The following is a 25,949-nucleotide window of genomic DNA, read 5'->3' as shown; positions in this document are numbered from 1 at the left end:
ACTGTTTCTTCCAGCCCCACAGTGTGGAATTCTGTGTGCTGCCAGGGATGCTCAGCCTGGCCACACTGCCTGGTGCAGCTGTTGCTCAGGTCTGACTCCGTTTTGCTATGAGTAATGTTTATGTTTGTCTCGTGGCCAGTTTTTTACTCACCTAACATCAAAAAGAGAAACAAAAGGAAAAAAGAAAAAACCAAACAAAAACAAACACACTCTGAGTAACAGTGTCTGCCACAAGGTTTGATATCATCACCAGGGCTGAGTCACGCTGGAGCCGTAGTTTCTTTTGGATAATCAGTGCCAGATGTTGTTGTTCAGATGCTGCTGTGCTCACCCACGTGCCCCAGAGAATCACAGAGTCCTCTCTGGCTGCTCTGGCCCTGCTGGCCCCAGGAGAGCAAGGGGAAGCCATCCACAGCATTTCCCACTGTGTCCCCATCCCTCCACCTCTCCACAGGGGCTCAGGAGCATCCTGTTGCATCCTGCAACACCCTCCAGATGAACTTCCTAACTGACAGCCATTAGGAAAAAAAGAAAAAAAAAAGAAAAAAAACCCAAATGAAAACCATAAACATCCTTTTTTCCTTTTAATCAGCACTGATAATGAAACAAACAGAAAGATAAATTGCCCTGATCCCAAGCCAAGGATAAAAGTGCAGCAGAAATAAGGCTCCTCCCAACATGTGTTCTGCTGAAAGGCAGCAGCATCACAAGTCCATGGCCGTTTCAAAAGGCTGGTGAGGAAAGAGGGCTCTGGTGGCAGCAGGGAGCCTCTCCCCTTCCTGTTTTGCAAAGAAAAAGGTAGTACAAGGTTGGCTGGTGATCCTGTTTTGTTCCATGCTGAATAAAGTATTTTACCATCCACTCGCAGAGAGGATGTTCAGTCAAGGATCCAGAAACGTGTTGATGTTGCAGAGCTGAGAGCCTGGCAATAAGTTAATCCTCAGGGAAGTCTGCAGGTGCAGGACATCCTCCCATCCCCACATCCTCAATTTCCAGCTAGTCTGTAAAATGTGGGCAGTACAGAGCACTTCTCCATGGAAACAGGTAGTTAAAAATCAAAATCTGAGCGAGAGAGGTTCACTTCCAGTCCCAGGGCAGTGGCAGGGTGGGAGGCAAGGGCAGGGATCCTGCACACAGCTTCGTTTCTTAAGGCACTCCTGGGGCTGTTGTCTGGGTGAGCATGGCCTGCTCTGCAGGATGTGGTTTCCTTCGGGCTCCTCAGGCTTTCAAGGAATTTGGTGAGTCAGGAACAGGATCTGGAAAAGGCAGAGCAGGGGTGTTAGTCCAGCTTGCAGCTGAGGGGATATCATTCCAGGAAGTCAGCAAACTCTGGTTTTGTGTGGAAAACAGAGGGTTTAGGTCCCTCCCATCTTTCAAGCCACCAAGTTTTTGATGTCACCAGCTGTAGGATGGCAGGGGTAGGACGGTTGGGATGGACGGAGAGCAGAGATCTCTGCAGCCAGGTCAGGAACTTGGGGTTTATTGTAAAGGGCCTGGGAGCAGGCCCTGCTGGGATTTGGGGTTTATTGCAGAGGGCCTGGGTGCAGGGCCCTGCTGGGATTTGGGGTTTATTGCAGAGGGCCTGGGTGCAGGGCCCTGCTGGGAGCTGCCAGACGCAGGCCTGAGAGGAGAGCAGGGCAGAGAGGGATGAGAAGGTGAGAGAGTAAAAGCATAAGAGAGTAAAAGGGTAAGAGAGTAAAAGGCAAGAGCTAAGAGACAAGAGATAAGAGCATAGAAAGTGAGCAAAGTTCTCGTTACAATACAATAAATCATGTTCTGTGTTGAATATTCTGATTCTCACTAACCAATCTAGTACAAGATACAAATCCTACAGCATTTACATGCAGCCTATAAGAATCATTACATAACTATACTGTGTTACATTTTAAACCCTAAAACCTCCTCTTTGGGCCCCTTCTGCCAAGCTGTAGGGTCTGCTCTGACCCTTGGGCCTGTCTGCAAGCAGAGGGTGTTGTTTGATCAAAAGGGGATTACTTTCAGTTTGACTACACCATTGTTTTCCAGTTGTTCAGTAACTGAGGTATCTCAAAGCTTGCCTTCATTTCAATCTCCCTTATAGTTTCCATATTCTCAAAATCTTTTGCCAGGCAATCATTTTACAAGGCTTCCCTGTTCCATCTCCCCAACAACCAACACCAATTTTCCCGCTGATATTTAACCCCACACTATCCCCTTCCCTCCCCACCCTCTCAGAGGCGCTGAGCCCAGCCAGCACTCACCCAGTGTGGGGAAGAAGCAGTCCCCGGGCCCGGGCGGGGACAGGGGCGTGCTGGGCTCCGACAGCAGGTGCCGGCCGGACTCGGAGGGCAGCCTGCCGGCCACGTAGTGCAGCGGGGCCCGGGGCCGGGGCTCCGCGCTGCCCGCCGGGCCCGCCTCGAACACCGGGTTCTCGATGCCCTGGGCCCTGCTGAGGGACACACAGGCGTTGGCATCCTTGTTTCAGCTCGGTTTTTGTATCCCCGGGGGGGGAAATAAAGCTTTTTTTTTTTTTTGGCTGAGCGTTGGGAACAGGCAAGCAGGGCAGGGAGCAGGTTCAGGTGGTGGGGTCTCAGCCGAGAGCAAACAGGGAACCCAGGGCAGGGGGAAAGCTCAGCCAAAGTGGTTTTAGGCAGTGAAATCTCAGCTGAGAGCAAATGAGGAGCCCAGGGCAGGGGGAAAGTTCAGCCAAAGTGGTTTCAGGCAGTGGGATCTCATCTGAGAACAAATAGGGAACCCAGTTCAGGGGGGAAAGTTCAGCCCCAATGGTTTCAGGCAGTGAAATCTCAGTTGAGAGCAAATGGAGAGCCCAGGGCAGGGGGAAAGTTCAGCCAAAGTGGTTTCAAGCAGTGGGATCTCAGAGCAAATGGGGAGCCCAGTGCAGGGGAAAATTCAGCCCAAGTGGTTTCAGGTCATGGCATCTCAGCTGAGAGCAAATGGAGAGCCCAGGGCAGGGGAAAAGTGATTTCAGGTCATGGCATCTCAGCTGAGAGCAAACAGGGAGCCCAATTCAGGGGAGAAAGCTCAGCCAAGTGGTTTCAGACAGTGGCATCTCAGCTGAGAGCAAATGGGGAGCCCAGGGAAAGGGGGAAAATTCAGCCCAAGTGGTTTCAGGCCATGGCATCTCAGCTGAGAACAAATGGGGAGCCCAATTCAGGGGGGGAAACTCAGCCCAAGCAGTTTCAGGCCATGGCATCTCAGCTGAGAGCAAACAGGGAGCCCAGAGCAGGGGGAAAGCTCAGCCCAAGTGGTTTCAGCTCTTCCTGGGGTGCAGGGAGAGGCAGGCCCTTGAAAAAGGGAAGGAGGCACTTTCCACATGGAGAGAAGGAAGAGAAACAGTGATTTCCCAGAAAAGGAAAGGACTCAGGGCGGGGTGACACCAGCAGCCCTTTCATTCTGCTGGGCTGGGGATTTGTGCCAGATCCAAGGGGCAGGAGGAGATGTGCAGGGTCTGCGATTCAGGCTGCAGGGCGTGTGAGGAGCTGGGAGCTCCTGGGTTCCTTACCTATCCATCCTGACAAGCTCGTGGGCACCTGCCAAAGGCAAAATGTGTGGGGTGAGTGCTGGCAGCACAGGGCCCAGCATCAGGCCCAGACCCACTGCCAGGGCTCGGCTCTGGTGTCTTATCCCCCTCCAATTCCTCCTCTCCCTTTGCATTCCTCCCTCCCTCACCTGCTTCTTTAGCCCTAAAACCTCCTCTGCATCCCTGCCCTCTCCCACTTGTTCACTCCCCAGATGGACACCCCAGGCTCCAAGGAAGGGGAAGGGACACCTCTGCAGTGGGGTGAAGTGAGGTGCAGCTGCAGCCCAGCCCCATTTGTGCCCAGATGCACTCAGCACCCACCTGGGGCTCTGCAAACACAACCTGGCACCTGGCTGCCCCTGTTTGCCTGGGCAGCACCAGGTCAGGCATTCCCTCATTCCCACAGCCCCTGTTACTGGGCTCTGCCTGGCTGAGATGCTCAAGTTTTGGCCCAAACCGTGCCAAAGAAAGGTGCTGGGTGGGAATAACCTGGTCCAGGACACCTGAGAGAAAACCCCCCTGGATTTTGCCTGCCCTCTGGGGTGAAGCAGCATCCCGGTGATGCTCTGCAGATGGAGGTGGGAGCCAAAGGGGCAACTGCAGGGTGTGGCTGTGCAAAGCACAGTTCCCATTCTGGTGGCTGGCACTGCTGGCACTGTGCCCTGCTGCTGCTGCTGCACAAACCACTTCTCCAAAGGGCCCCTCGGAGCCCCAAAGCCCCCACCGAGCTGGGAGAGGAAAACCACAGGGCCCCTCTTGCCCAAGGGTGATGAAATGGCTCTGCCAGTTAAAGGTGGTGCCCCTTTCCGCTTCATTACTGAAATCCTGGGGAGCCAGGCAGGGGCAGCAGCTCTGCCTCAGCACAGCCTGGGCTGGGCAGCGGAGGGGACACCTGTGCTATGGCCACAGACATGTCAGGGCCTTTTTAAAGGGGAAGGTGAGAAAAAGTGCGGATAATGCTCTTCAGTCACCTAGAAGGCAAAGCTTCTGTTTTGGGTGTGCAGTGGAGGGAGGGATGAGAAAATGAGACAGCTCTCACTGTGGGTGTGGGGGAAAAGGCTCAGCAGGGAGCATCCTCACAGTGTCAGAGCCTCCAGCACTCTGCTGGTGTCCCCTCCTGTCCCACAGCAGCCTGCAGGAATGCCTGGTGCTTCCCAGGAAAGCTCCAGGAGAATCCTGGCCGGGCCCTGTGCTTGGGGCACCTCACACCACACCCGTGGGACCTGGTCCCATTGGAGCACACCCCAGCCAGCCCAGGAGGGAAGAGCGGGCCCTGGCACGTACGTCTGCTGCTGGCAGCTTGTCTCTGCTTGTAGATGAGGAGCAGGATGAGGGGCAGGCAGAGGATGCCCACGATGCAGGCGCCCGTGGCCAGCGCGGCCGCCGTGATGTCTGCAACACAAGAGCAGAGATGAGCCCGACCATCCACCTTCCCTCCCTTGGCTCCCCCAAAATCACAGATTGTTTAAGATGGGAGAGACCTTAAAGATCATTATATCCAGCACAGGGCAGCCCTGTGTTGCCTCAGAGCTGAGGCAGTGTGGTCCCACACCACCAGCATGCATTGCCAGCTGTGGAGATAAGCTCTGAAGCATCCTGTCAGAACCCCAGCCAAACCCCTTCATTGCTGCAGGACATCCCAAGGTTTTTGGTCTTCTAATTATGTGGAGAGAGGCCCTGATAAAGGCTCCCAGCAGCTTTGGGGCACTGACTCTGACCCAGTGCCAGCCTCAAAGTGCTCGGGCATCAAAGGGCTTGTCACCCTCTGCTAATGAATGTGCCCCTGAGAATGCCACCCCCAGGAGCTCCCAGAAAGGCTGCAGGCACATCTGTGGCCATCAAGGTCCTTGTGGGATGGCTTGTGGTGAGGCTGAGGGCTGCTTAAATCAGGGGCAGGTTCAGTTCCTCTCCTGTGCATCCATGTGAGGAAGCAGCTTCTTTCCCTGTGTGCCTGTGTTTTGGGAGGGGATATTTTTCTCTTTTTTGCTGACAGGGCAGGCTGTCCCACCATTTGAGACTGAAGGTTAGGGGCAAGAAAGCACAGCTCATGGGGAGCAGGAACTGCTTGCCTTGTCTGGGCATGCTGCAAAATCATTTTAGCCAAATCTGCCCATTTAGGAGCCAGCAAAGGGGGGCAGACAGAGCGACACAGCTGCACAGTGAAGTGGGGGCATCTCCATGTCTAGACACAGCTCTGGGGGAGCCCCACGCTGTCTGAGCACTCATGCAAGGTTTGGGTTTCCCCTGCTCAGGCAGAGGTGGCCCAGGCTCGGGGTGCAGCAAGAGGCTCCTGCAACTCTTTGCCTTTCTGTCCCTTCCCTTTTGCTCATGGCAGCAGCCACTAAACCCCTGCTGTGGGAGGGGGCTCAGGGGCTTTAAAACAACAGAACAGTTGTTCTAAACATGCACTCCCTGTTGGAACAGCATTGGAAAGAACCCTCCCAACCCCGGGGTGTGAGGCTGTGTGTGGGCAGTGATCCCTAGGGAATGCTTGGGCCTGGATGGCCAGCAGAGAGGGGTTTTGCCCTTTACCTTTGCCGGTGGCAGTGTGAAATGTGCAGTTTTGAAGGCCTCCTTTGCCTGCAGAAGAGAACAGAGAAGCTCAGGATTCGCTCAGGCCCCACAGAACTCCCGACCTGCTGGCTGCCCTTGCCTTTACTCCCTGGTATTGAGAACATCATCCCAGAGCAGCCCAAAGCAGGAATTTAATCCTTAAAAGTGTTCAGTGAGATCCCTGCTGCCAGACCCCCTTTGTCCATGGCAGCAGGGCCCATCCGTGACCGTGCAGACAATATTTATTTTTTTTTTTTTCAGTCTAAAAGAAAAGCTAACACTGCAAATCAAGGCCAGGAGATGCCTTCCCCTCCCTCCTGCCTCTCCCACTGGGCTGCTGTCCCAAGGTTATCTGTGAGCCCTCAGCTTGGTTTGCACCACCAGCCAGCTCCTTTCAAGCTGAGCCTTGTTCTCCTCTCTGCCAGAAGGAGGTTGAAGATCACTGAAACTATGTACCATGGATTTTACTGCATTCCAGCCTCTCAAGTTAAGATTTTTTTTTCCTTTTTTTTTTTTTAATGTTTCACTGCTTGAGAGTGAAACCTTCAACTTTGACTTCTGGAACTGCATCTAGAAGTGCCCTGTGCTTCCAGCATCAGCACAGCTGCCTCCCCATCCCCAGTGCTGCATCCCCCACATGGCACTGTGCCCTGGCAGGGCTGGCAGGGCAGCCTCACCTCTATGGATCTGTGGCTCCACGAAGCCATGGGCCACCTGCACAGTGTGGGGCTTGCTGTGACCTCTCCATCCCCAGTGCTGCATCCCCCATCACCCTTTCCCTGGCAGGGCTGCAGAGCTTTCAGGGCAGCCTCACCTCTCTGGATCTGCAGCTCCACAAAACCACAAGCCACCTGCACGGTGTGGGGCTCGCCATGACCTCCCCATCCCCAGTGTTGATTCCCCCACCACCCTTTTCCCTGGCACAGGGCTTTCAGGGCATCCTCACCTCTCTGGACCTGCAGCTCCACAAAGCCATGAGCCACCTGCATGGTATGGGGCTTGCTGTGCCCTTCCCATGCCCAGAGCTGCATCCTTCTGCACCCTTTTCCTGGTAGAGCTTTCAGGGCAGCCTCACCTCTCTGGATCTGCAGCTTCACAAGGCCATGAGCCACCTGCAGGGTGTGGGGCTCACCATGACCTCCCATTCCCAGAGCTGCATCTCCCATCACCCTTTCCCTGGCACTGTGCCCTGGCAGGGCTTTCAGGGCAGCCTCACCTCTCTGGACCTGCAGCTCCACGAAGCCATGGGCCACCTGCAAGGTGTGGGGCTTGCCGTGCCCTTCCCTGCTGACCTCCACGGCGTAGCAGCAGTAATTCCCACTGTCCTGCAGCGTCACGTTGGCCACCACGATGTGGAAGGCGCCGTGGTGGTCAAGGAGGAGCTCCACGCCGCGGTGGCCGCTCGGCCTGCCCGGGGAGGAGGGTTTTTGGGAGGCATTGTGGTGCCTGGCAAGGTCGTGGTGCAGCTCCCTGTCGGTGACATTGCGGACGTGGCGCTTGTCGGAGCAGCTCTGGTCGCCCGTGCTGCTGAAGTACCAGGTTTTGTAGAGCAGGTCGTGCCGCTCGGCCAGGGCGCCGCTGACACGGCAGCTCAGGGTCACGTTCTGGCCCTCGGGGCACACACACAGCGAGTACGGGGTGCTGATCAGGAACGCTGCTGCTCCTCCTGCCAGGAACAAGGCACCGCGTCAAAGCCTGCGCTTACCCTGGGTTTTGTGGTGCTGAAATGGCTCCCAAGGCATTAAAAAGTCTTTTTCCACCCCTGTGACCAAAGAAGAAGTCAAGATTCCTCTGATCTGCTTTTCAAGGTTGCTTATTTTCTCTTATCTGTTCCTTTCTTTCTCTGACCTGCTGAGATCTGTCCAGCAGGTTGGTTCATGGCACACTGCCCACCCTTTGGGTAGTGTTACCTTTTCATACTAAAAACCACCTGTACTTGATTTACAAGAATTTCCCAATACCTATCACCTATGTCAGACAGTCTGTCTCTACTCTAAACCAATCCAAAAGTGCCACCATCCCAGCAGAAGATGGAGGACAACAAAAAGAAGAAGAAAGACAGGAAACGCCCAGATTCCTCCATCTTGCCTCTTGAATCCCCCATTCTAACCCCAAAAATTGAACCCCCATTCTAACCCCAAAAATTGAACCCTCTTGAACCCCCATTCTAACCCCAAAAATTGAACCCTCTTGAACCCCCATTCTAACCCCAAGAACTGAACCCTCTTGAACCCCCATTCTAACCCCAGAAATTGAACCCCAAAAATTCTATTTTTTCACCCTGTGATGAATTTACTATCATTCCACTCAAACCCTTGTGGTTTGTAACTCCTCACACAAAGTTGGTAATTGTTTCCATGGGCTAAAATCAAAGGCACAGGTGTTTGTGACTCCGTGCGAAGGTCTCTGAGCCCCTTGCCAGGGTCTGGAATCACCCAGGACAGCCAGAAGAGTGTCCTGGGTTCTGACAGTAAAACAACTTTTTGTAGCAAAACTGGCCAAAAAAAGCACTGCAAACCCACCACCGATGCTGGCAAAGGGTGGGGAGGCCCTGGCAGGGTTTGCCCACAAGAGCTGTGGCTGTTCCATCCCTAGAAGTGCCCAAGGCCAGGCTGGATGGTGCTCTGAACAACCTGGGATAGGGGAAGATGTTGAAACTGCATGATCTTTAACTCCCTTCTAACCCAAAGCTTGCAGGATTTTGTAATGGGGCTGGGAGCACAGTTTCACCCTAGAAATCAACTCTGCATGAGAGAAATGCTTTAAAGAGGGTTTAGCACCTGCAGCAGGGAGGCAGGAGCTCCCTGGGGCCAGCAGAGGTGTGGGGCAGGGAGGCAGAGGAGGAGCAAGGCAGCAGGGTTATGGCTTGTGAAGGAGGAAACACCAGCACAGCTGGGCCAGCTGCAGAAAAATAACAAACAGGAGCAAAAACAAACAGAAAAGTTCTAGGAGGAGCAGTGCCCCTCCTTCTGCCCCAGATGAGGCGGGGAGCAGGTCCCGCCCTCCTTGTTTCTCAGCCCCCAGGGAGGAAAAGGGGGAACCGGCTGATGCTGACAGCCAGGAGCTGCTGGGAAATGCAAACAATTTTCAGAAAGAAATGCTGGAATGTGGGCAGCAGGCGTGGCAGGAGAGTGGGAGCAAGAGGCATTGCTGGTCTTTCCCCAGCACGTGGGTGGGGGGTTCTGCTGGGTAAGGGGAGTTGTGCTTGAGGGGATGGAAAAGTGCAAAGCCAGGAGAGGTTTTGGTGCTCTAGCCCTGCCACTCTTTCATGTTTTCAGAAGCGCTAGCATCGCTTTGAAAGCAGGAGGAAAAGCTGATTCTGGGTTTATTTACTTCAAATTACAGTGGAAAGGAGATTTCTGGGGCTGGTTTGCAGCGGAGAAGATGCTACAAGGACGAGATGTTTCTTTTTTATTTTGGTAACATCCTGTTGTGCCACGTTTCGCTTTGAGGTTTCTCGCTTGCTATATCGAGGGCGTCAGTAGTCACAGGCAGGGTGTGATGAGCCAGCCAGCCCAGGGCTCCCACTGCTCGGCCACCCAGAGAGCCCTGTGTCACCAGATGAAACCAAAATCGTGCCTCCCACCCCCGGTGGTTATCTCTGACTCTCGGGTGGTGGTGCAGGAGCAGCCGCTGAGTCGCTGCCCGAGGATGCTCTGCAGGGATGCTCGGCAGGGATGCTCGGCAGGGACAGGGAGGCTTTGGCAGGGGGATCAGCCCCACTGCATCCCTGCTCTGGAGTCCCCGGAGGCAGGGCTGCTGTGACCTTTGCCTGACCACGCTGGATAATTGCCTCCTGCTCCCCACAGCACGCGCAGGGCACGGCCTGGAGCTGCTCCGGGCTGAGGTTTGTGCAGCCTCAGCTCAGCACTGCCTCTTTCAGTCTCGTTTTCAGGCCCTGACTTCTCCTTCTGCTGGGCTGCTGCTGGGGCCACGGTGCACAGCCAGGCTGGAGGGGTTCTGAGCACAAAAGGCACTTCAGATGTGCTCCCGATACCTGCTGCAAGGGGAAGTGCCCCATTCACGTCGGGGCTCTCCTGGGAGCCACAGGAAGGGAAGCCAGGGCTCTATTGGAGGAAGCCACACTTCCAACACCTTCCAAAAGTGCCTGCAGGAGCCTTTTGTTTTCCACACACCCCCTCGGATGAAGGAGGGCTCGTCCTTGTATGTTTTGTGAGGCTCTGCCTTGCTGAGCCATCCAGCCTCCACCTCCAGGGCTTGATGGGAACCGTCTGGATGGAAATTCAGCTCAGCCCACGCTTTCGGGGAGGGGCAGAGGTTACCATGTGTGCAACCCTCAGCATTGCAGGCTCCCCTTCCTTCTCCTCAGTGGGGAAAGGCTCTCAGAGCCCTGCAGTGGAGGGCAAGGCAGCTGGCAAGGCACGGTGCAGCCCAGAGCAGTGCCAGGGCAGTTGGTGCTCCCTCCCCAAGAGGTACCGAGGCTTCAAACACACGCTGGATGCCAGATGGAGCCCAGAGGAGACGTCTTCTGGTGGTGTCTTTATGCCAAAGCCCATGGATCCCTAATCTCCTGGGCTTCTTCCATGCCCAGAGCCCAGGCCTGGCTCCTTCCACACCCCTGCCAAGCCGTTCCCTTTGAAGTCAGAGCTGCTGGCAAATGCCAGGATTAAGCCGGATGCCCATCTCTGTGCATCTCCAGCTGGCTGGACCAGCTGAGGGCTGAGCTGAGAGCTGTTGTCTTGTCACCATCTGGTAAAGGCAGAGGGGGTCTCAAGCAGGTGCCAGAAGTGTCCCTTTTCCTCCTTGGCTCCTCAGTAACTTTGTCTGCAGCCAGTGGTGTTGTGTTGGTGGGGCACAGAGCCCGGTGCAGTGCTGGCACATCCCAGTGCTGGCTGGCATCACTCTCCTGACAGCTGGGAACTCTGCTTCCACACAAAGCAGAAACACAAAAAGTGCAGAAACCTGTGCTGCTTGGCTGACCAGCAGCTCAGATAAATAAGGATTTTATTCTGGGTCAGTGACCAAAAGCCTCTCCTGGCTGCTTCTCCTATGTTTGGTCCCTGGCCCTGGCAAGCAGGTGTTTGAGCTGCCCTCCTGTGCTTGGCAGAAGGGATTTCTACTCTTTTCATGATCCTGCAGGGATCAGGGCACGGAGCCTTTGGAGGGGCTCACCTGCTGCAGAGGAGGGAGACAGAGATGGGGCAAGGAGCTCTGCTTGCTTTGCTTCCTCTTCTGGCAGTTCTCATAGCAGGCTCACATCAAAGTGCCCCGAGCCCCATCATCACTGCGCTGTGATTGTGCCTCACAGTTATCAGCCAGGTGAGATGTGCAGAAATACCTCGAGCACGAAGGAAAGGGGAGACAAAAAAACTTGCTGGAGATGCCTGAGACGTGCTAACAGCCCTCATCTCCTGCACCCCAGGGGCCAAATGGCTTCCCAGCATTGGGGTTTCCACCAATGGGCTTCCCAGCAGAGGGGTTCCCATCATCCAGGCAGTGAAGGGAGGAGCCTCGGGGGTCCTGCCTTGCTCCTCTTCCAGCACACCCCTGGCTCAGGGACGGCACTTGGGATGTGATTTTGGGAAGCCCAGCTCAGCTGCTGTTCTTTAAGGGAAGAGGAGTCACTTCCCCATCCACCTTGCTGCCAGCATCCCCAAGCTGGATGTCTCCAAGGGCTGCTTCTCCATCAATCCCTGCTAAAATTAGCCAGGGGCTCAAGAAGTTTTGGCAGGCGCGGGGTTGCGCAAAGCTCAGTTCCTCTGGCACCAGCCTCACGCCGAACATCAGCATCCCAGCTCATTGCACTGCAGAAGGTCTGAAGCTCAGTCCCAGCGCCCCAGATGCATCAATGAAATCATCCAAATCCCCGTGGACGTGCGGGGAATTGCTCCCTGATGGCTCGGATGAGAAGGAAAACGTGGTTCAATCCACGCCAGCCTTGCTGTCACACAGGAGAGGAGACGGCACCTCTGGCCCCATTGGGGCACCTTTGGGGATGTTTTCCCGGAGAAATCGTGGTGGCAGCCACTTTATCCCAGGAGAGAGGGTGAAGCCAAGTCCGATGCTCCCCCCAGCCTGCGCGGGGCAGGGAGGAGGGACCACGCTCCTTCCCAGCTTCCCTCTCCGAGCCTCCGTCCAGGGTGGGACCGCGTTGTTAACGCCACCGCCCCCGCTGCCTGCCTGGCCCCGGAGCCCCGCACGGGAACGCTGCTCTGCCGGGGCTGCTGCGGGCTCAGGCGTGAAGCATCCCCTCCCCACAGCATCCATCCCGCCGAGAGCAGCCAGCGGGCTGGGGAACGCTGCTCTGCGGGCTCAGGAGCGAAGCATCCCCTCCCCACAGCATCCATCCCGCCGAGAGCAGCCAGCGGGCTGGGGAGCGCTGCCAGCCCCGGGAATCGCTCACTCCGGGCCAGGGCAGCTCGGTGGCCCTGGCTGCCCACCCGGCAGCATCCTTAGAGAGGGCATCCCAGCCCCGGGGGCACAAATCCCCTCTCTCTCTCGAGAAAAGACCTCTCCAGCTCCCCCTGCGCTGTTGGAGGGGTCTCTTCTCACCGTGGGACACCCCCCGTGCCAGGGAAAAGTGAACGGAGCAGCTTTTCCAGCCCGGGACAGGGGGCTGCTTCCCTTCCACGCATGTTAGATCAAAGCAGAGGAAGAAAGCGAAAAAAAAAACTCTCAGAGTTTTAGAACAGCAGCTCCCCTGCAGCCCCTTCGCCCCAGCGCCGTGTGAAAGGCTGGCTTGATCCCTCACACACCAAAGCCACGGGGAAAGAGAGTGAATAATGCCCCGAACGCTCCGGATTGCTTGTGCCGGAGCACAGCCCCGGTGGGGAGAGTTTCTGCGGGCAGGGAGGAGAGCGAAGCGAGCCGGGCTTACCGTGGGAGGCGAGCAGGCAGAGCGCAGCCAGCAGCAGCCCAGGCCGGGGACGCGCTGTGCCCATGTCGCAGGGGTGGCCGGGCTGGGGTGGCCTCTGCAGAGCCCCCGCACGCTCCGAGCAGCCCCGCAGCCACAGCCGGACTGGGACACACAGGAAATTTCATCGCGGTTCACAGCGCAGCGCTGCCGAGAAGGGCGAGCACCCCCCGGAGGTGAGAGGCTGCAGGGAGCGCCCGGGGTGGGGAAGCCTTCGGAGCCCTCCTCCTCCTCATGAAGGGTGCCTCGGCTGCGTTTCTCCCCTTACAGCCTCGCTCAGAGCGCTTTTGGGGTGCTAAGGAGGGTACCAAGGGACTTGCGGGTGATGGTCTCCATCCCTGTTCCCAGAAGGAGCTGATTCCTTGGGCCGGCTTGTAACTTTGCTCTCAATTACTGTTTTTGCCTTGTTTGTGAGGATTAAGGAGGCAGAACCTCCTGGGATGGATCCCTGCAGTCCTGGGATGAACGGGCAGCAAGTGCAGGGAGGGGTTACTCAGAGCAATGCCATCTTGGAAAAGGAAACGGAGCTTTCCCAAAAAAAAATGGGAGCAAAGCTCCATCTTCCCCCTCCTACAGCCCGTTTGCACTTTGCCCTGAAATAGCAAAACAGCCCCGTGGTCTGACACATAGCTCCTCCTGGAGCTGCTCTCCAAATTCCAAAGGCATCAACAAAGCCTCTGGCTGCAGCTGAGAGCTGCCTCATTTCCAGTCAGCCTTCCCTGGAAAGTGGAGCCCGGAGAATGAGGAGTTTTGCAACCCTCAGGAAACTTGCTGCCTGCCTGCTCTGAATCCGGAGTGTGCAGGGAAATAGAAAAGTACCTAATTACGGTGTGGCATTGTGGTTTTTACAGCAAACACAGCTCTGATGCTCCTGCCAAAAACATAACCCTTGGCTGGCTGGGAGAAATTTGTTGCTGGGGGCAGGTGTGGGCATGAAGCCCGGACATGCCAAGGAAATGGTTTATTGTTCCAAGCCCCCAGCTCTGTGCCATAAACAATAAACACCAGCCCATCCCAGGTGGGGTGACACCCCTGTGAGACAGACAGGACCAGGTGCCCATGCAGGGCCAGGGACCACTGGAAGAGGCTCTGATCCAGCTGAGCCTGACCAGCAGTGAGGTTGTGGTCAGCAGGGAGGTGGTGGGACCATGGGAGGAGGTTGGTCCAGTGGTCCCAGATATTTGGTTTTGCTCCTCCCCTGAGCCATGGCAGCGTTGACTCCAGGATTTTCCATCCATATTGCCACACTTGTTAGTGGCAATCAAGGTGGCAAGGCAAGGACTCACACATGCCTCCTCCAAAGGCAGGGAGGCACAGTGGGGCTCAGTGCCTGGTTTTCCCTGTGCCCATGGGCTGCTCCCTGGTGCTGCCAGCAATGGTAAACTGGGAAAAGGGGAGGGATCCCACAGAGACACGCTTTGCTTGGGAACAAGGATGTGATTAAATCTCTGATTTATCTCTGTCACCTGCAAGTGCATCTGAAGCCACGGCTCATTTCACTTGGAGCCCTGCATGCTTTTTGTGTCTCTTGGCAGTGTTGAGCCATTGTTGGTCACTGCCCTTGACAGATTCAGCCTTGACTGCCCAGCAAATGCCTCCACAGTGCTTACCATGATGTCCCGTGTCCCACAGGCCACCACCACGGTGTACGTCACCATCCTGGATGAGAATGACAATGCTCCCGCCTTCCGGCAGCAGCTCTACGAGGTGACCCTGGATGAGGGCCCCTCCAGCCTCAACGCCAGCCTGGTCACCGTGCAGGCCCTGGACCAGGACGAGGGACCCAACGGCACGGTGGCTTACGCCATCACCGAGGGCAACATCTTGGGTACCTTCCACATCGACAACGCCACGGTCAGTGCGGCCGCCGGCCCCGCTGCGCGCGTGTCCCCGTGCCTGTCCCTTCACTGCCCTGTCCTTGCAGGGGGAGATCCGCACGGTCAAGGAGCTGGACTACGAGATCAGCCACGGGCGCTACACCCTGGTGGTCACCGCCACCGACCAGTGCCCCATCGTCTCGCGGCGGCTGACGTCCACAGCCACGGTGAGGAGCTGGCAGGGGGCTTGCAACACCCTGGCCTCTCTGGGGTCAGGGAGTTCCCACTTGGAGAGCAGTTTCACATCTCCTTCCCAGTGGTCACCAGTTGCTTCAGCCAGATGTGGCCTGTTTGCCCAGTTGCTGTCGCCTTGCTCCCTCAAGGGTGTTTCAAAACAGGGTCATGCACAAGAGGTGTTTCTGGGTTAATTAACCCAGTTATTTGGTCCTGCAAAGACACAAAGAAACTCCTGGAGCTTCTCCTCCTATGTTTTCTTGAAATGTCCTCTTGGTCCTTGAAGGGACAGCAGGGAGTGAAGCATAGCTATAACATTAATTTCAGCTTCATCTTTATCTTTTCTTGCTATTTATGTGCTTTGAAAATTCCCTTTTCCCTTGTAAGGAGGTTATTTAAAGCCTTTAGTCATTTTTATGTTGCTTTTCTCTGTAGCTCTATTTTCCCTGGGCCATGGTGACCTGAACTCAGTGCACTGCTCAGACTGGGGAGGGCAGGCGAGCAGCTCCAAAGCAAATATTTTGCAGGAATAGAGTGCACCGATTGTTTTTGTGACCAAAACCAAAATTTGACAAATTCTACAGCACGCCCAGATTGATTTGGTGGTCAGCAGGTGGCAGGGATGGGCTAAACCTTCTGTCTTGATTGCCATGGACCGTTGTACCTCACCCTGATATTGAGCCACAGGTTTTGTAATCCCCCAAGAGGAGATAAATTCTTGTGTGTGAAGGGAAAAAAAAAGAAAAACTAAAGGGGAGGTACCGGTGTGGGAAATTTCTATGGATAAAATCTGTCCACACAAGCCTGGCAGTGGGAGTCCATGCTTGGACGAAGGGAAAGCCTTCAGATTTCGGCATCTGATGGTGCTGGGGATGGCTTCCTGGCCCAGGACAGAGCCAGGGTTTAACTGCAGGCAGCGAAGGCACAGCTGCCATGCACTGCAGGCGAGGGCAGATCTTCCCCTGCGCTTGGCTCAAGCAGAGACACGAAAACTTGGAAACCCCTTCAGCAACAAGCACCGAAGCCAGGAAGGATGGAAACACCCTCCCTCTACTGCTCCAAGAGTTTGTGCCAGCAGTGTAAGAAAACACAGCTTTTAGGAGGAGGTTTAGGGATTATTTGAGATCCCAAGTGATGGGACCCTGATAAGGCATGACAGTGTTTGTTTTCTCCACTGCTAGGAAACAGGGAAGAATCTTGGATGTACTCTCTGTAAAGATTAGATTTAATCAGCAACAAATGCCCATCTGGTGGGTTTCACTGTTCTTCAACCAGAAGCTCAGAAAACTCCTCATTTCCAGTGTCTTTCTCATAACCACCTGTACCACCAGTGGTGGCTTTGTTGGGACAAGGATGCAAGCTGTCAATTTTTTAAAGTTTGCCCAGCATTAGGAATTAAGTGTTTGTTGGAGGCAGAGGAGTGAGCCAGCTGGCTGCAGAGATTGCATGTCTCCAGACTCATCTCTGTGGTTTTGTCCTGCTTGGACATGGATGTGGGGGACACTGGGCTTCTGGGTTGAGTTCCCCCATGGTGTGTGGCCCAGAGGTTTGGCAGTGTGGAGCTGGAGTCCTGCAGTGTGCGTGTAGGGCGGGCACGATCAGGAGCAACCGAGTTTGAATCTCTGGGCGGTGAGATGGATGTCTGGTGAGCCCAGAAAACCAGAAATACAGGAGGTGTTGTGCCTTCCACAGCTTCCCATGCTCGTGGCCAGCAGGGTGCTCTTCCCTTCCCCTCCACCCTCTCCTCTCACAACCCTCCTGCCTCTCGCCGTGGCCGCAGGTGCTGGTGAACCTCAATGACATCAACGACAACTGTCCCACCTTCCCGCGGCCCTACGAGGGGCCCTTCGATGTCACCGAGGGCCAGCCCGGCCCTCGTGTCTGGACTTTCCTGGCCCACGACGGCGACTCGGGGCCCAGCGGACAAGTGGAATACAGCATCATCGCCGGGGACCCCCTGGGTGAGTGGGGACACGCACGGGGTGTCCCCTGTCCCCCTGGCTGCCCCGTGGAGGAGCCTGGCTCGCAGGAGCGCGGGGAGGAAGCGCTTCAGAAACGCCATCCTCCCTCCCAGCTCGGCCTGTCGACACCAGGAAATCCTGTTTGAGCAACAGGAAACTTAACCTGTTCGTGCCCGGGCAGGGGGTGCCTGGGGCTGGTGGAGGGAAGGGGGAAAAACTGCTGAGCAATAAAGGCAAAAAGAAGTGAAAAAGGGAAAAAAAAAGTGCAGAAAGAGAAACTGAGCCTTGTCCCCGAGTCCCTGTGGGGTTTGCAGGGTGTTGGGGGACCGAGTTGCTCTCCAGCACTCACAGCTCCACCAGCACCACGGTGCAGATGGCAGGGGTGCTGGGGGCATCCCTAAACATGGAGACATCTGGATGTCCCTCGGTGAAGGGAGTGGTGACTGGTCCAGTGAATCTGGAAGGCAGAGCCCAGTCCCATCTCCCAGCTGAGCCCACTGCAAAGCTTTTCCACAACAAGCAGGACAAGGCCCTTTGGCTCATGAAGGGTCAGTTCTGTGTAGCCCACCCTGCTGTGGCTATCCCAGGGCACAGAGGGGCTGTTGGCATCTTCAGAAAGGCCCAGAAAACAGGGACAGGCACCTCTTGTTTGACCATTCACCCCAACCCCTTCTCCTGCTGCTACCTGGGGGTGCACCCATCAGAGTCCCCAGCTGTCAATCCTCCTGTACCTGCAGTAACGGGACATGATCTTGTCCCCAAACCTGCCATGGTGCCCCAGCTCCCAAACAAGCCCCTCCTTGGGGAGCCAAAGCACGGTGGGAGCCAGGGCCCCGCTCTCTCCGGCAGGGGAATTTGTCATCTCGCCGGTGGAAGGAGAGCTGCGGGTGCGGAAGGACGCCGAGCTGGACCGTGAGAACATCCCCTTCTACAACCTCACCATCGCCGCCCGCGACCGGGGCGTGCCTCCCCTCAGCTCCACCGTGAGTCCCCAGGCTGGCACGGGGGGCTCTGAGCTCTCCCCATGCTTAGTTCCTTCCCTTTTGGTCTCTGGCTTCATTCTCCTCTTCTCCACCTCCTTCTCCTTGTCCCTAGGCCTTTCCATCCTGGGCCTCTTGCCCGGGGAGTGCAAGGAAAGGATGGGAGGCCTGGAAACGCGTGCCACATGCCTGCCCTGCTTCTCTCCCTGGCAGATGGTGGTGGGTGTCCGTGTGCTGGACATCAACGACAATGACCCCGTGCTGCTGAACCTGCCCATGAACCTCACGCTGAGCGAGAGCGCCGCCGTCTCCAGCTTCGTCACCCGCGTGCTCGCCCACGACGCCGACCAGGGCCCCAACGCGCTGCTGACCTTCGACATAACAGCAGGGAACACGGAGAATGCCTTCTACATCAACAGCACCGTACGGCCCGGGAGTGGGGTGGGATGCTGGGATGGTGGGGTGGGATGCTGGGATAAGTGGGTGGGATGCTGGGATAAGGGGGCTGGGATGCTGGGGTAATGGGGGTGGGAACCCAGCTGTGCAGTCTGGCATCCTTGTTCTGGCAGGAAATGCCCTAGGGGAAGCATTCCTTGCATCCCATTGGTGTTTTCTCCCTTGTTAGAGTGGCATTGTGGTGTTTTCTCCCTTGTTAGAATGGCATTGTGGTGTTTTCTCCATCGTTTTCCCCTGCAGAGTGGTATTGTTGGGTTTCCTCCCTTGTTTTCCGTGGCAGAGTGGCATTATGGTGTTTTCTCCCTTGTTAGAATGGCATTGTGGTGTTTTCTCCATCGTTTTCCCCTGCAGAGTGGTATTGTTGGGTTTCCTCCCTTGTTTTCCCTGGCAGAGTGGCATTATGGTGTTTTCTCCCTTGTTAGAATGGCATTGTGGTGTTTTCTCCCTTGTTTTCCCCAGTAGAATGGCATTGTGGTGTTTTGTCCCTTGTTTTTCCCGGTAGAGTGGCATTGTGGTGTTTTCCCCACTAAAGTGACATTGTGGTGTTTTCTCCCTTGTCAGAGTGGCATTGTGGTGTTTTCTCCCTTGCTTTCCTGGCAGAATGACATTGTGGTGTTTTCTCCCTTGTTAGAGTGACATTGTTGTGTTTTCTCCCTTGTTTTTCCCGGCAGAGTGGCACTGTGGTGCTTTGTCCCTTGTTTTCCCCACTAAAGGGACATTTTGTGGTGTTTTCTCCCCCGTTTTCCCCGGCAGAGTGGCGTTGTGTACGTGAACCGCCCGCTGGACAGGGAGCGGGTGGCCGAGTACAGGCTGACGGTGACGGTGAAGGACAACCCCGAGAACATCCGCAATGCCAGGCGGGTAATTACAGACGCTGCCGGGGCCTCCAGCAGGGCAGGGGGAGACAATGGCCAAAACCAAGCACTGCCTGTACCCACGGTGTTTCTGATAGCAGCCCCATCCCCAGAAAGCATCTGGGGATCACAGGGAGGGGGCTACAGCCCCATTCCCAGCAGGGAACAGGAGCAGTAGGATCTAGGGCGAGTCCAAAGTCATTTGTTGACTCCATGCAACAGCAGATGTCATGGAAGGTGGGACTCTCCAGCCCAGTGTTGGGCTGGAGAGTTGGACAGCCACAATGATAGTGGAGCATCCTTTGACTGCCCCAGAGGGGGAAGGTGGGCTCAAGAAAAGGACACTATGGTCATCGCCCTCTTGTCCCAATTTTCCTTTAGGATTTCGACCTGCTGGTCATTTCCATAGCGGATGAGAATGACAACCGGCCTCTTTTCACCCAGAGCTCCTACCAGGCTGAGGTGATGGAGAACTCGCCCCCTGGTAGGTCTCTCTTCACTCCCTACTCTTGGAGACTCCCTTCTGGGCTGGATGAGGGGAGATGTCTCCCTGCCGTGGTGGAGGAGAAAGGACATTGGGCAGGGCAGCTCACTGGGACAGGGATGCTGAGTTTGAGGAGCTTGAGCCTTGATGAGCCTTGAGGAGACCACAGCTTTGGTTCGTGCTGCATGTGGAAACCCTTCCTGGCACAAAATGGGCACTATTTGGGATTTGCTCAGCTGCAGCAGGTGCCCATGGGATGAGCAGAGCCATGAGGCAGCCTTGAGGGCACCCATCTGCCCAATGCTCTGAAGAGGATGGGCTGCCATCTCTCCATCAGCTGGAACTGCCTTGCTCCAAGGGTTAGAGATTTTAAAAGAGTCCAGCCTGTCCAGATGGACATTTCCCAGACAAAGAGCTAGAAACACTTTTCTTACTATTTTGTGTTGCCTTCCTGCCATTTAAATTGCTCCCCGCTCCAAGACTTCAGGTATCCTGTCCCACCCTTGAGCAACATCTCAAGCAAAGGGTTTGGGTGCCTCCAGGTGACACCCTGGGTGGCAGGGCGCTGCTGCCACCCCTCTGATGGATGTGTCTGTCTGTTTGCTTTTAGCTGGATGTCCCACCACCTCTCCTGGGCCTCACGAGTCGGTCTGCAAGGCTGCAGCAGCCACCCCCCAGTGCCTCACCCAGTGCCTCACACCCCTTGAGGCCCGGCTCTGCCACCTCCTCCATCCATTCATTGCTGTCCCTCATGTGTCACTGGGGTGGGAGGGGGACAGGGGGGCCCTCCAGGGGACTGCCACCCTCCCTAATGCTTTTGTCATCTCGTCCAGGGACTCCTGTCACAATGCTCAATGGCCCCATCCTAGCTCTGGATGCTGACCAGGGCAGCAATGCCGTGGTGACCTACGAGCTCCTGAAGGCATCCCCGGACCTCTTTGTTATCAACAACAGGACAGGTGGGGCGGCTCAGCTGGTCTGTCCCCAGCCCAGGGCCACCAGGTCCCCATGTGGTCTGCCACCAGGCTTTTCCCCTTTTTCTCCAGGTGTGGTTTCAGTGAAGCCTGGTGGTGTGATCGACCGAGAGGCTTTGCTGGACCCTCACCTGGAATTCACACTGATGGCTCGTGATGTGGGGGGACTGAACAGCACGGCCAGCCTGGCAGTGACCGTCCTGGATGACAATGACAACCGCCCTGTCTTCCAGCCAGCATCCATCACAGTGCGGCTGTTGGAGAACAGCCCTCCAGGTCAGGACTGGATGTCAGGGTGGGAAACGGGGTGACCCGGGTGTCCCCTTGGGACTTGGTGAAAACCCTGCTCCCAATGACACAGTTGGCCAGGATGGGGTCAAAATCTGGGAATTGAGGCTGCTTATGTCGCTTGATGGTATTTGCCTTGGGACCAAGGGCTGGTTGCCGCTGCCCTCCAACCCTCTCTTGAGAGGGCTGTGTCCCACCTTTCCAGGCTTCTCCGTCCTCCAGGTTACAGCCACGGATGCTGACAGTGGCCTCAACCAACAGTTGGACTACCGCATTGAGGGTGGTGGCCAGGACAGGTTCCTGATCGATGCCAGCACGGGGGTGATCCGCGTGGCCAACATCACCATCGACCGCGAGGAGCGCGACGCCTATCGCCTGGTGGTGGTGGCCGTGGACCAGGGCACGCCGGCGCTGTCGGGCACGGCCACCGTCAGCATCCTCATCGACGACGTCAACGACTGCCGGCCCGAGTTCATCAACCCCATCCAGAGCGTCAGCATCCCCGAGTCTGCTCCGCCGGGCACCGTGGTGGCTGAGGTGACGGCCATCGACAGGGACCTGCACCCCCGCCTGGAGTACTACCTGCTGGGCATCGTGGCCCGCGACGACACGGACGCGCTGGTGCCCGACCAGCAGGGAGCCTTCACGGTGGATTTCAGGACAGGTAGGAGAGCGGGAAGGGAGGAGTGGGCAGTGTGGACCCCTCTCCTCGTTTCTGCTTCTACTTCTTCTTCTTCTCTGCCTGGAGGTAGGTGTCTGAGGTACGGAGCGGTGGTGCTCCTCTCCTGTCTCCCCGCTGTCTCACCCTTCTCTTTCCTGTCTAACTGACTTAACTTTGCTTTCTTTTCCGGCTCTCAGTTTTGTCTCTGTGTCCGTGCTCATTCCTGTCTCCGTGCCACCATGGCCTCCTCCATCTCACCCATCTCCACTGGCAGAGTTGGCCTCCGTTGCGGGCCGGGGGCTGCTCAGCCTTGGCAGACTGCACCCAAGCCCCCTCCCTGGGGAAGCAAGGGGCACTCCAGGGCAGGTGGTGAGCTCCTTTGGGGAAAGAGGGCCAGGAGCTCCTCACATCTCTTTTGGAAGCACAAAGCTGATCCAGACAGAAAAATGACCTTGTTGGAAAAGATACAGGACAAAGTTGTTAAAGATGCTGAGCTCAGGTGGATGGGGTTGTGCAGGGGAGCAGCAACAGCTGCTCCCAAACCACTTTTAGATGCGCAACCAGAACCACCTGAGGCCGTGTGGAGCAGGCAGGTAGGAAGGACAGGGAGAGCAATGGGGGAGCAATTGTCTCTTCCTGTAGCTCTCATGTGTTTTCCTCATTCACCCTTTGGAGGGGCAGGAGAACAAGCGTGGTGCAGGATGCAGCAGCGGGCTGGTACTCACTCCCCTGCCCGGGTGTGGGGACAGGCACAGCCTGTGACATCCATCTTTTTGGGGTTCCCAGGAGCTGTGAAGATCAAAACTCCCCTCAACCGTGAACTAGTGGCCACCTACGAGGTCACCATCTCTGTCCATGACAACGCCAGCGAAGTCATCGACCGCTCGGTCAGCGTGCCCAACGGTAAGGGTGGGCACAGGGACTGGCACAGCCCTTCCCAGGCACCAGTGAAGCTTCTGGATAACCAGCAGCTCTCCCACCTTCCTCTCCATCCTGACCAGCAGCATTTCCAGTGGGACCAGTCCTGGACAAGCTCCCGTCAGGTTCAGGTTCTCCCCTGAGGACTCCTTTAGAGAATGTCCCAGACACCCCAGGGCTGCAGTGGGTGTGGGAAGGATTTTGTGCCCATAACCTTACCATGGGAGGAAAGGACTGTGTGCCCATAACCTTACCATGGGAGACATTCATCTCTTCATTACCATTCTTATGGTATCTTGCCATCCCACTGTGGGTAAATTCAGGCTCATGTGAGAAGACACAAAGCTCAGGATCAGGTGTCCCACTGCAGCATAGGAGCACCCATAGCATGCTCAGGGCATAGTGGCTTTGGGGCATACTAATTTTTTTTATTGATGAACCAGAACCTGCTGTCTCTCTTGGACTTTCACATTTGTGCCTTTACAGCCTTCCTTCCTCTCAACCTTCCTTTACTTCTCTTTCTCATTTGTTCTTCTCTTCTCTCCCCCTGTGGTCTTCCACCATGGCCCCAGCCAAGCTGACAGTCAACGTCTTGGACGTCAATGACAACACACCCCGCTTCCGTCCCTTCGGGGTCACCTACTTCACTGAGCGGATCCTGGAGGGAGCCACACAGGGCACCACACTCATCTCCATCTCAGCAGTGGACCCAGACAAAGGTGCCAATGGGCAGATCACCTACGAGCTGCTGAACCTCTCTCCAGAAGGTTACGCCTGTCTGGAAGACCCTTCAGCAGGTTGGTGGCCTGGGGAGGTGGGACTCTGGGGCTGATTGGTGACCTGGGTCAGGTTTCTCATTCCAGGGTCTGCCATCCTCTAGGGAAGGTTGTGGCCAACAGAACAGTGGACTATGAGGAGGTGCAGTGGCTGAACTTCACCGTCCGCGCCTCCGACAACGGCACTCCCCGCAGATCCGCTGAGATCCCCGTGTACCTGCAGATCGTGGACATCAATGACAACAACCCTGTTTTCAGCCAACCCTCCTACCAGGTGAGCACCCCTGTCAAACTGTGGGTGTGTTGGGCTGGTGAGGACAGGCACAGAGCTGGGGGTTCTCCAGGGACACCTTCTCTTCCCTCTGCCTGTGCTTGAGCCCTTTGGAGAAAATGGCCAACGCTGGCATGCGCTTTGTGCTTTGTGCCAACACCTTGCTGGGAGTCTGGCTGTGCCCAGTTGTCTTGGTTTGGAAAGACAGGAGTGTGCTAAGGAAGGCAGGAGCCTCCCCTGAAATGGAGAATGTAAATCCTCCCCACCCCTCCAAATTGCTATGAATTTTAAATTAAGGAGCTCTCAGGCAAAAAATATGGGAACAGGAAATAACAGTTCTTCAATAGGGAAGGAAAAAATATAAAAGGATAAAATAAACAATGCAGTACACTAGAACAACACTGCCAGAGTCAGAACCCAACCTGACACCCTGTGGGTCAGGGTGTTGGTGGCAGTCCCATTGGAAACGTGGCTGCAGCCCTCCTGCAGTGTCAGGGGTGGTTCTGCTGGAGCAGGGATCCTGTAGAGAAGGATGTATTCTGCCTCTGAAGATCCAGTGGGAGAAGAGACAGCTGCTGTTCCTCTGGGGAATCCCGTGGAGAAAGCCGTGCTGGTGTCTCAAAACCTCTGGATTATATCTGGGTAGCAATGCTTGGCTCCTCCCCCTGGGCTCCCATCTCCCAATGGGATGTTATAGTTCTTATCAGCCATGCAGTGACATTCAGTAGTCTGTTATCAGCAATGTCCCCTCCCGAGGGAGGTGTGATTATGGTCCCTCAAAGAGAGAGATAAGGCAAACTGCCCACTTGACAAAGGTAATCTGCCATACAGATGGTAATGGAAAACATCTTGCATTGCAATCTGGAGCACCAGTGCTGGGTGCCAGCTGTGCCAGCTGTGCCCTCGGTTACTGCCTGCTGAGACAGCCGGAGTGAGCCAGTCCTGCCTGCTGCCTCTGTTGCAGAAAGCTGTGTTTGAGGACGTGCCCTTGGGTACGGTCATCCTGAGCGTCACGGCCACCGATGCGGATTCCGGGCAGTTCGCTCTCATCCAGTACAGCCTGAGCGATGGAGAGGGCAAGTTTGGGATAAATCCCAACACGGTAAGGAGCCAACTGAGGCTGGAACAGAGCAGGGAAAGCGAGGGGAGGCTGAAATGATCCCAGCTTGTGCCTTGCTCCCACACCTCACCTTGTGCCCCTTCTTGAGTACCAGCTCTGCCAGACGAGGTCCACCTGAAGGTCTCTGTGTGCTGCAGGGTGACATCTACATCCTGTCAGCCCTGGACAGGGAAAAGAAGGATCACTACACACTGACAGCCGTGGCCAGGGACAACCCTGGGGATGTCTCCAGCAACCGTCGGGAGAACTCTGTGCAGGTAGGGCTCTCCTCCTCCTCCTGTCACCCCTTGGGTGCTGGCCACCAGCAAGAAGGTGTTAAAGCCCCACCTTTCCTCCCAGGGGCTGAACTGGGGGGGAATTAGGCAGAAGGAAGAGCGGGTGATGCCAGGAGCCGTGGGGTGGATGGTGCAGGGCACTTTGTGCTGCGGGGACAGCACGTCGGCAGGAGGGGCAGGGGAGGGTGACACTATTGTCTGCAGTGCTGTGGCATGAATGGCTGCCCCAGCCACGGCAGCCCCCATTGTTGGAGGCAGGAATTCAGCTGGTGGAGTTGAACAAATAGCAGGAAGGGCACCTCTCTGCAGCAGCAGAGCTGCAGGTCACAGCAGGGGTACAGCCCCAGGGGCTGCCCAGCCTTCCCCAGCCTCACACCAGCTGGCTGTGCTTTGCCAAAGGTGCTGATCACAGTGCTGGACATCAACGACGTCAGGCCCCAGTTCAGCAAGAGCCAGTTCAGCACCAGCGTGTACGAGAACGAGCCAGCGGGGACATCAGTGATCACCATGAGTGCCACCGACCTGGACGAGGGGGACAACGGCGTGGTGACCTACAGCATCGAGGGCCCTGGAGCCGGTGGGTGCTGGGGCAGGGGCTGTTCCCAGGGAGGAGGGTTATGAGGAGGAAGGAGTCATGGGCACCAAGCCCACACCCCATCTCCTGTGGCTGCTTTGGACTCCTGGGAGCGATACTGAAAGTGGGAGCTTTCTCCGTTTCTCTGCAGTTTTCAGTTCCTCATCTCATGGTGTGGGATGTTAGGGCATTGCCTGCCTTCATCCTACAGCCAGCCTTGGCTTATGCTCTTGTCTTCCTCACCCCAGCATAACTTTCTGTTACACCCAGTTTGTCTTGGAGCAGACTCACTGCCTGCTTCAGATGAAGGCTTTGAAGGGCAAAGAGGTGTGGGTGGATAGTGATAGTGCCTGAAATCC

At 56.1% G+C, this 25,949-nt stretch overlaps 2 protein-coding genes across 5 annotated transcripts in view; one reads left to right on the top strand and one right to left on the bottom strand.

Annotated features, from left to right (window-relative positions):
* Window positions 1-25,949, top strand: part of CDH23 (cadherin related 23) — a 209,763-nt gene that overhangs the window by 175,304 nt on the left and 8,510 nt on the right. Inside the window, exons 1-17 of one of the 3 annotated variants that reach the window (XM_074544460.1) lie at window positions 12,974-13,123; window positions 14,580-14,801; window positions 14,872-14,991; window positions 16,779-16,959; window positions 17,809-17,942; window positions 18,153-18,362; window positions 19,149-19,256; window positions 19,631-19,733; window positions 20,567-20,692; window positions 20,780-20,983; window positions 21,201-21,659; window positions 22,443-22,559; window positions 23,147-23,371; window positions 23,455-23,624; window positions 24,586-24,723; window positions 24,879-24,998; window positions 25,416-25,593. In XM_074544460.1, the coding sequence (XP_074400561.1) occupies window positions 12,974-13,123; window positions 14,580-14,801; window positions 14,872-14,991; window positions 16,779-16,959; window positions 17,809-17,942; window positions 18,153-18,362; window positions 19,149-19,256; window positions 19,631-19,733; window positions 20,567-20,692; window positions 20,780-20,983; window positions 21,201-21,659; window positions 22,443-22,559; window positions 23,147-23,371; window positions 23,455-23,624; window positions 24,586-24,723; window positions 24,879-24,998; window positions 25,416-25,593 (2,965 nt within the window). Of the gene's footprint in view, window positions 1-12,973; window positions 13,124-14,579; window positions 14,802-14,871; window positions 14,992-16,778; window positions 16,960-17,808; window positions 17,943-18,152; window positions 18,363-19,148; window positions 19,257-19,630; window positions 19,734-20,566; window positions 20,693-20,779; window positions 20,984-21,200; window positions 21,660-22,442; window positions 22,560-23,146; window positions 23,372-23,454; window positions 23,625-24,585; window positions 24,724-24,878; window positions 24,999-25,415; window positions 25,594-25,949 lie in introns of those variants that run through there. The other 2 variants (XM_074544462.1, XM_074544461.1) reach the window with 2 other exon arrangements.
* Window positions 572-13,043, bottom strand: VSIR (V-set immunoregulatory receptor). Of its 2 annotated transcripts, none has more exons than XM_074544465.1 (7): window positions 12,912-13,043; window positions 7,290-7,739; window positions 6,053-6,100; window positions 4,805-4,912; window positions 3,503-3,530; window positions 2,241-2,428; window positions 572-1,256 (listed from the first exon to the last, which is right to left on the bottom strand). In XM_074544465.1, exons 1-7 carry the CDS (start codon window positions 12,973-12,975, stop codon window positions 1,219-1,221), a joined length of 924 nt encoding a protein of 307 aa, XP_074400566.1. In that variant the 5' UTR covers window positions 12,976-13,043; the 3' UTR covers window positions 572-1,218. The 2 variants fall into 2 exon arrangements, with proteins under 2 accessions (XP_074400566.1, XP_074400567.1); XM_074544466.1 differs by having other exon boundaries at window positions 2,241-2,425.

Source organism: Zonotrichia albicollis, chromosome 7, assembly GCF_047830755.1.
Source record: "Zonotrichia albicollis isolate bZonAlb1 chromosome 7, bZonAlb1.hap1, whole genome shotgun sequence".
Classification (NCBI taxonomy): Eukaryota; Metazoa; Chordata; class Aves; order Passeriformes; family Passerellidae; genus Zonotrichia; species Zonotrichia albicollis.
This window is presented reverse-complemented; position numbering and strand designations above follow the sequence as displayed.

Coding starts and splice junctions, on each gene's coding strand:
- VSIR (XM_074544465.1), bottom strand. CDS start 12,975: ATGGGCACAGCGCGTCCCCGGCCTGGGCTGCTGCTGGCTGCGCTCTGC. Junction 7,740..12,911: donor CTGCCTGCTCGCCTCCCACG/GTAAGCCCGGCT, acceptor TGTTCCTGGCAG/GAGGAGCAGCAGCGTTCCTG. Junction 2,429..3,502: donor GAGCTTGTCAGGATGGATAG/GTAAGGAACCCA, acceptor TGTGTCCCTCAG/CAGGGCCCAGGGCATCGAGA.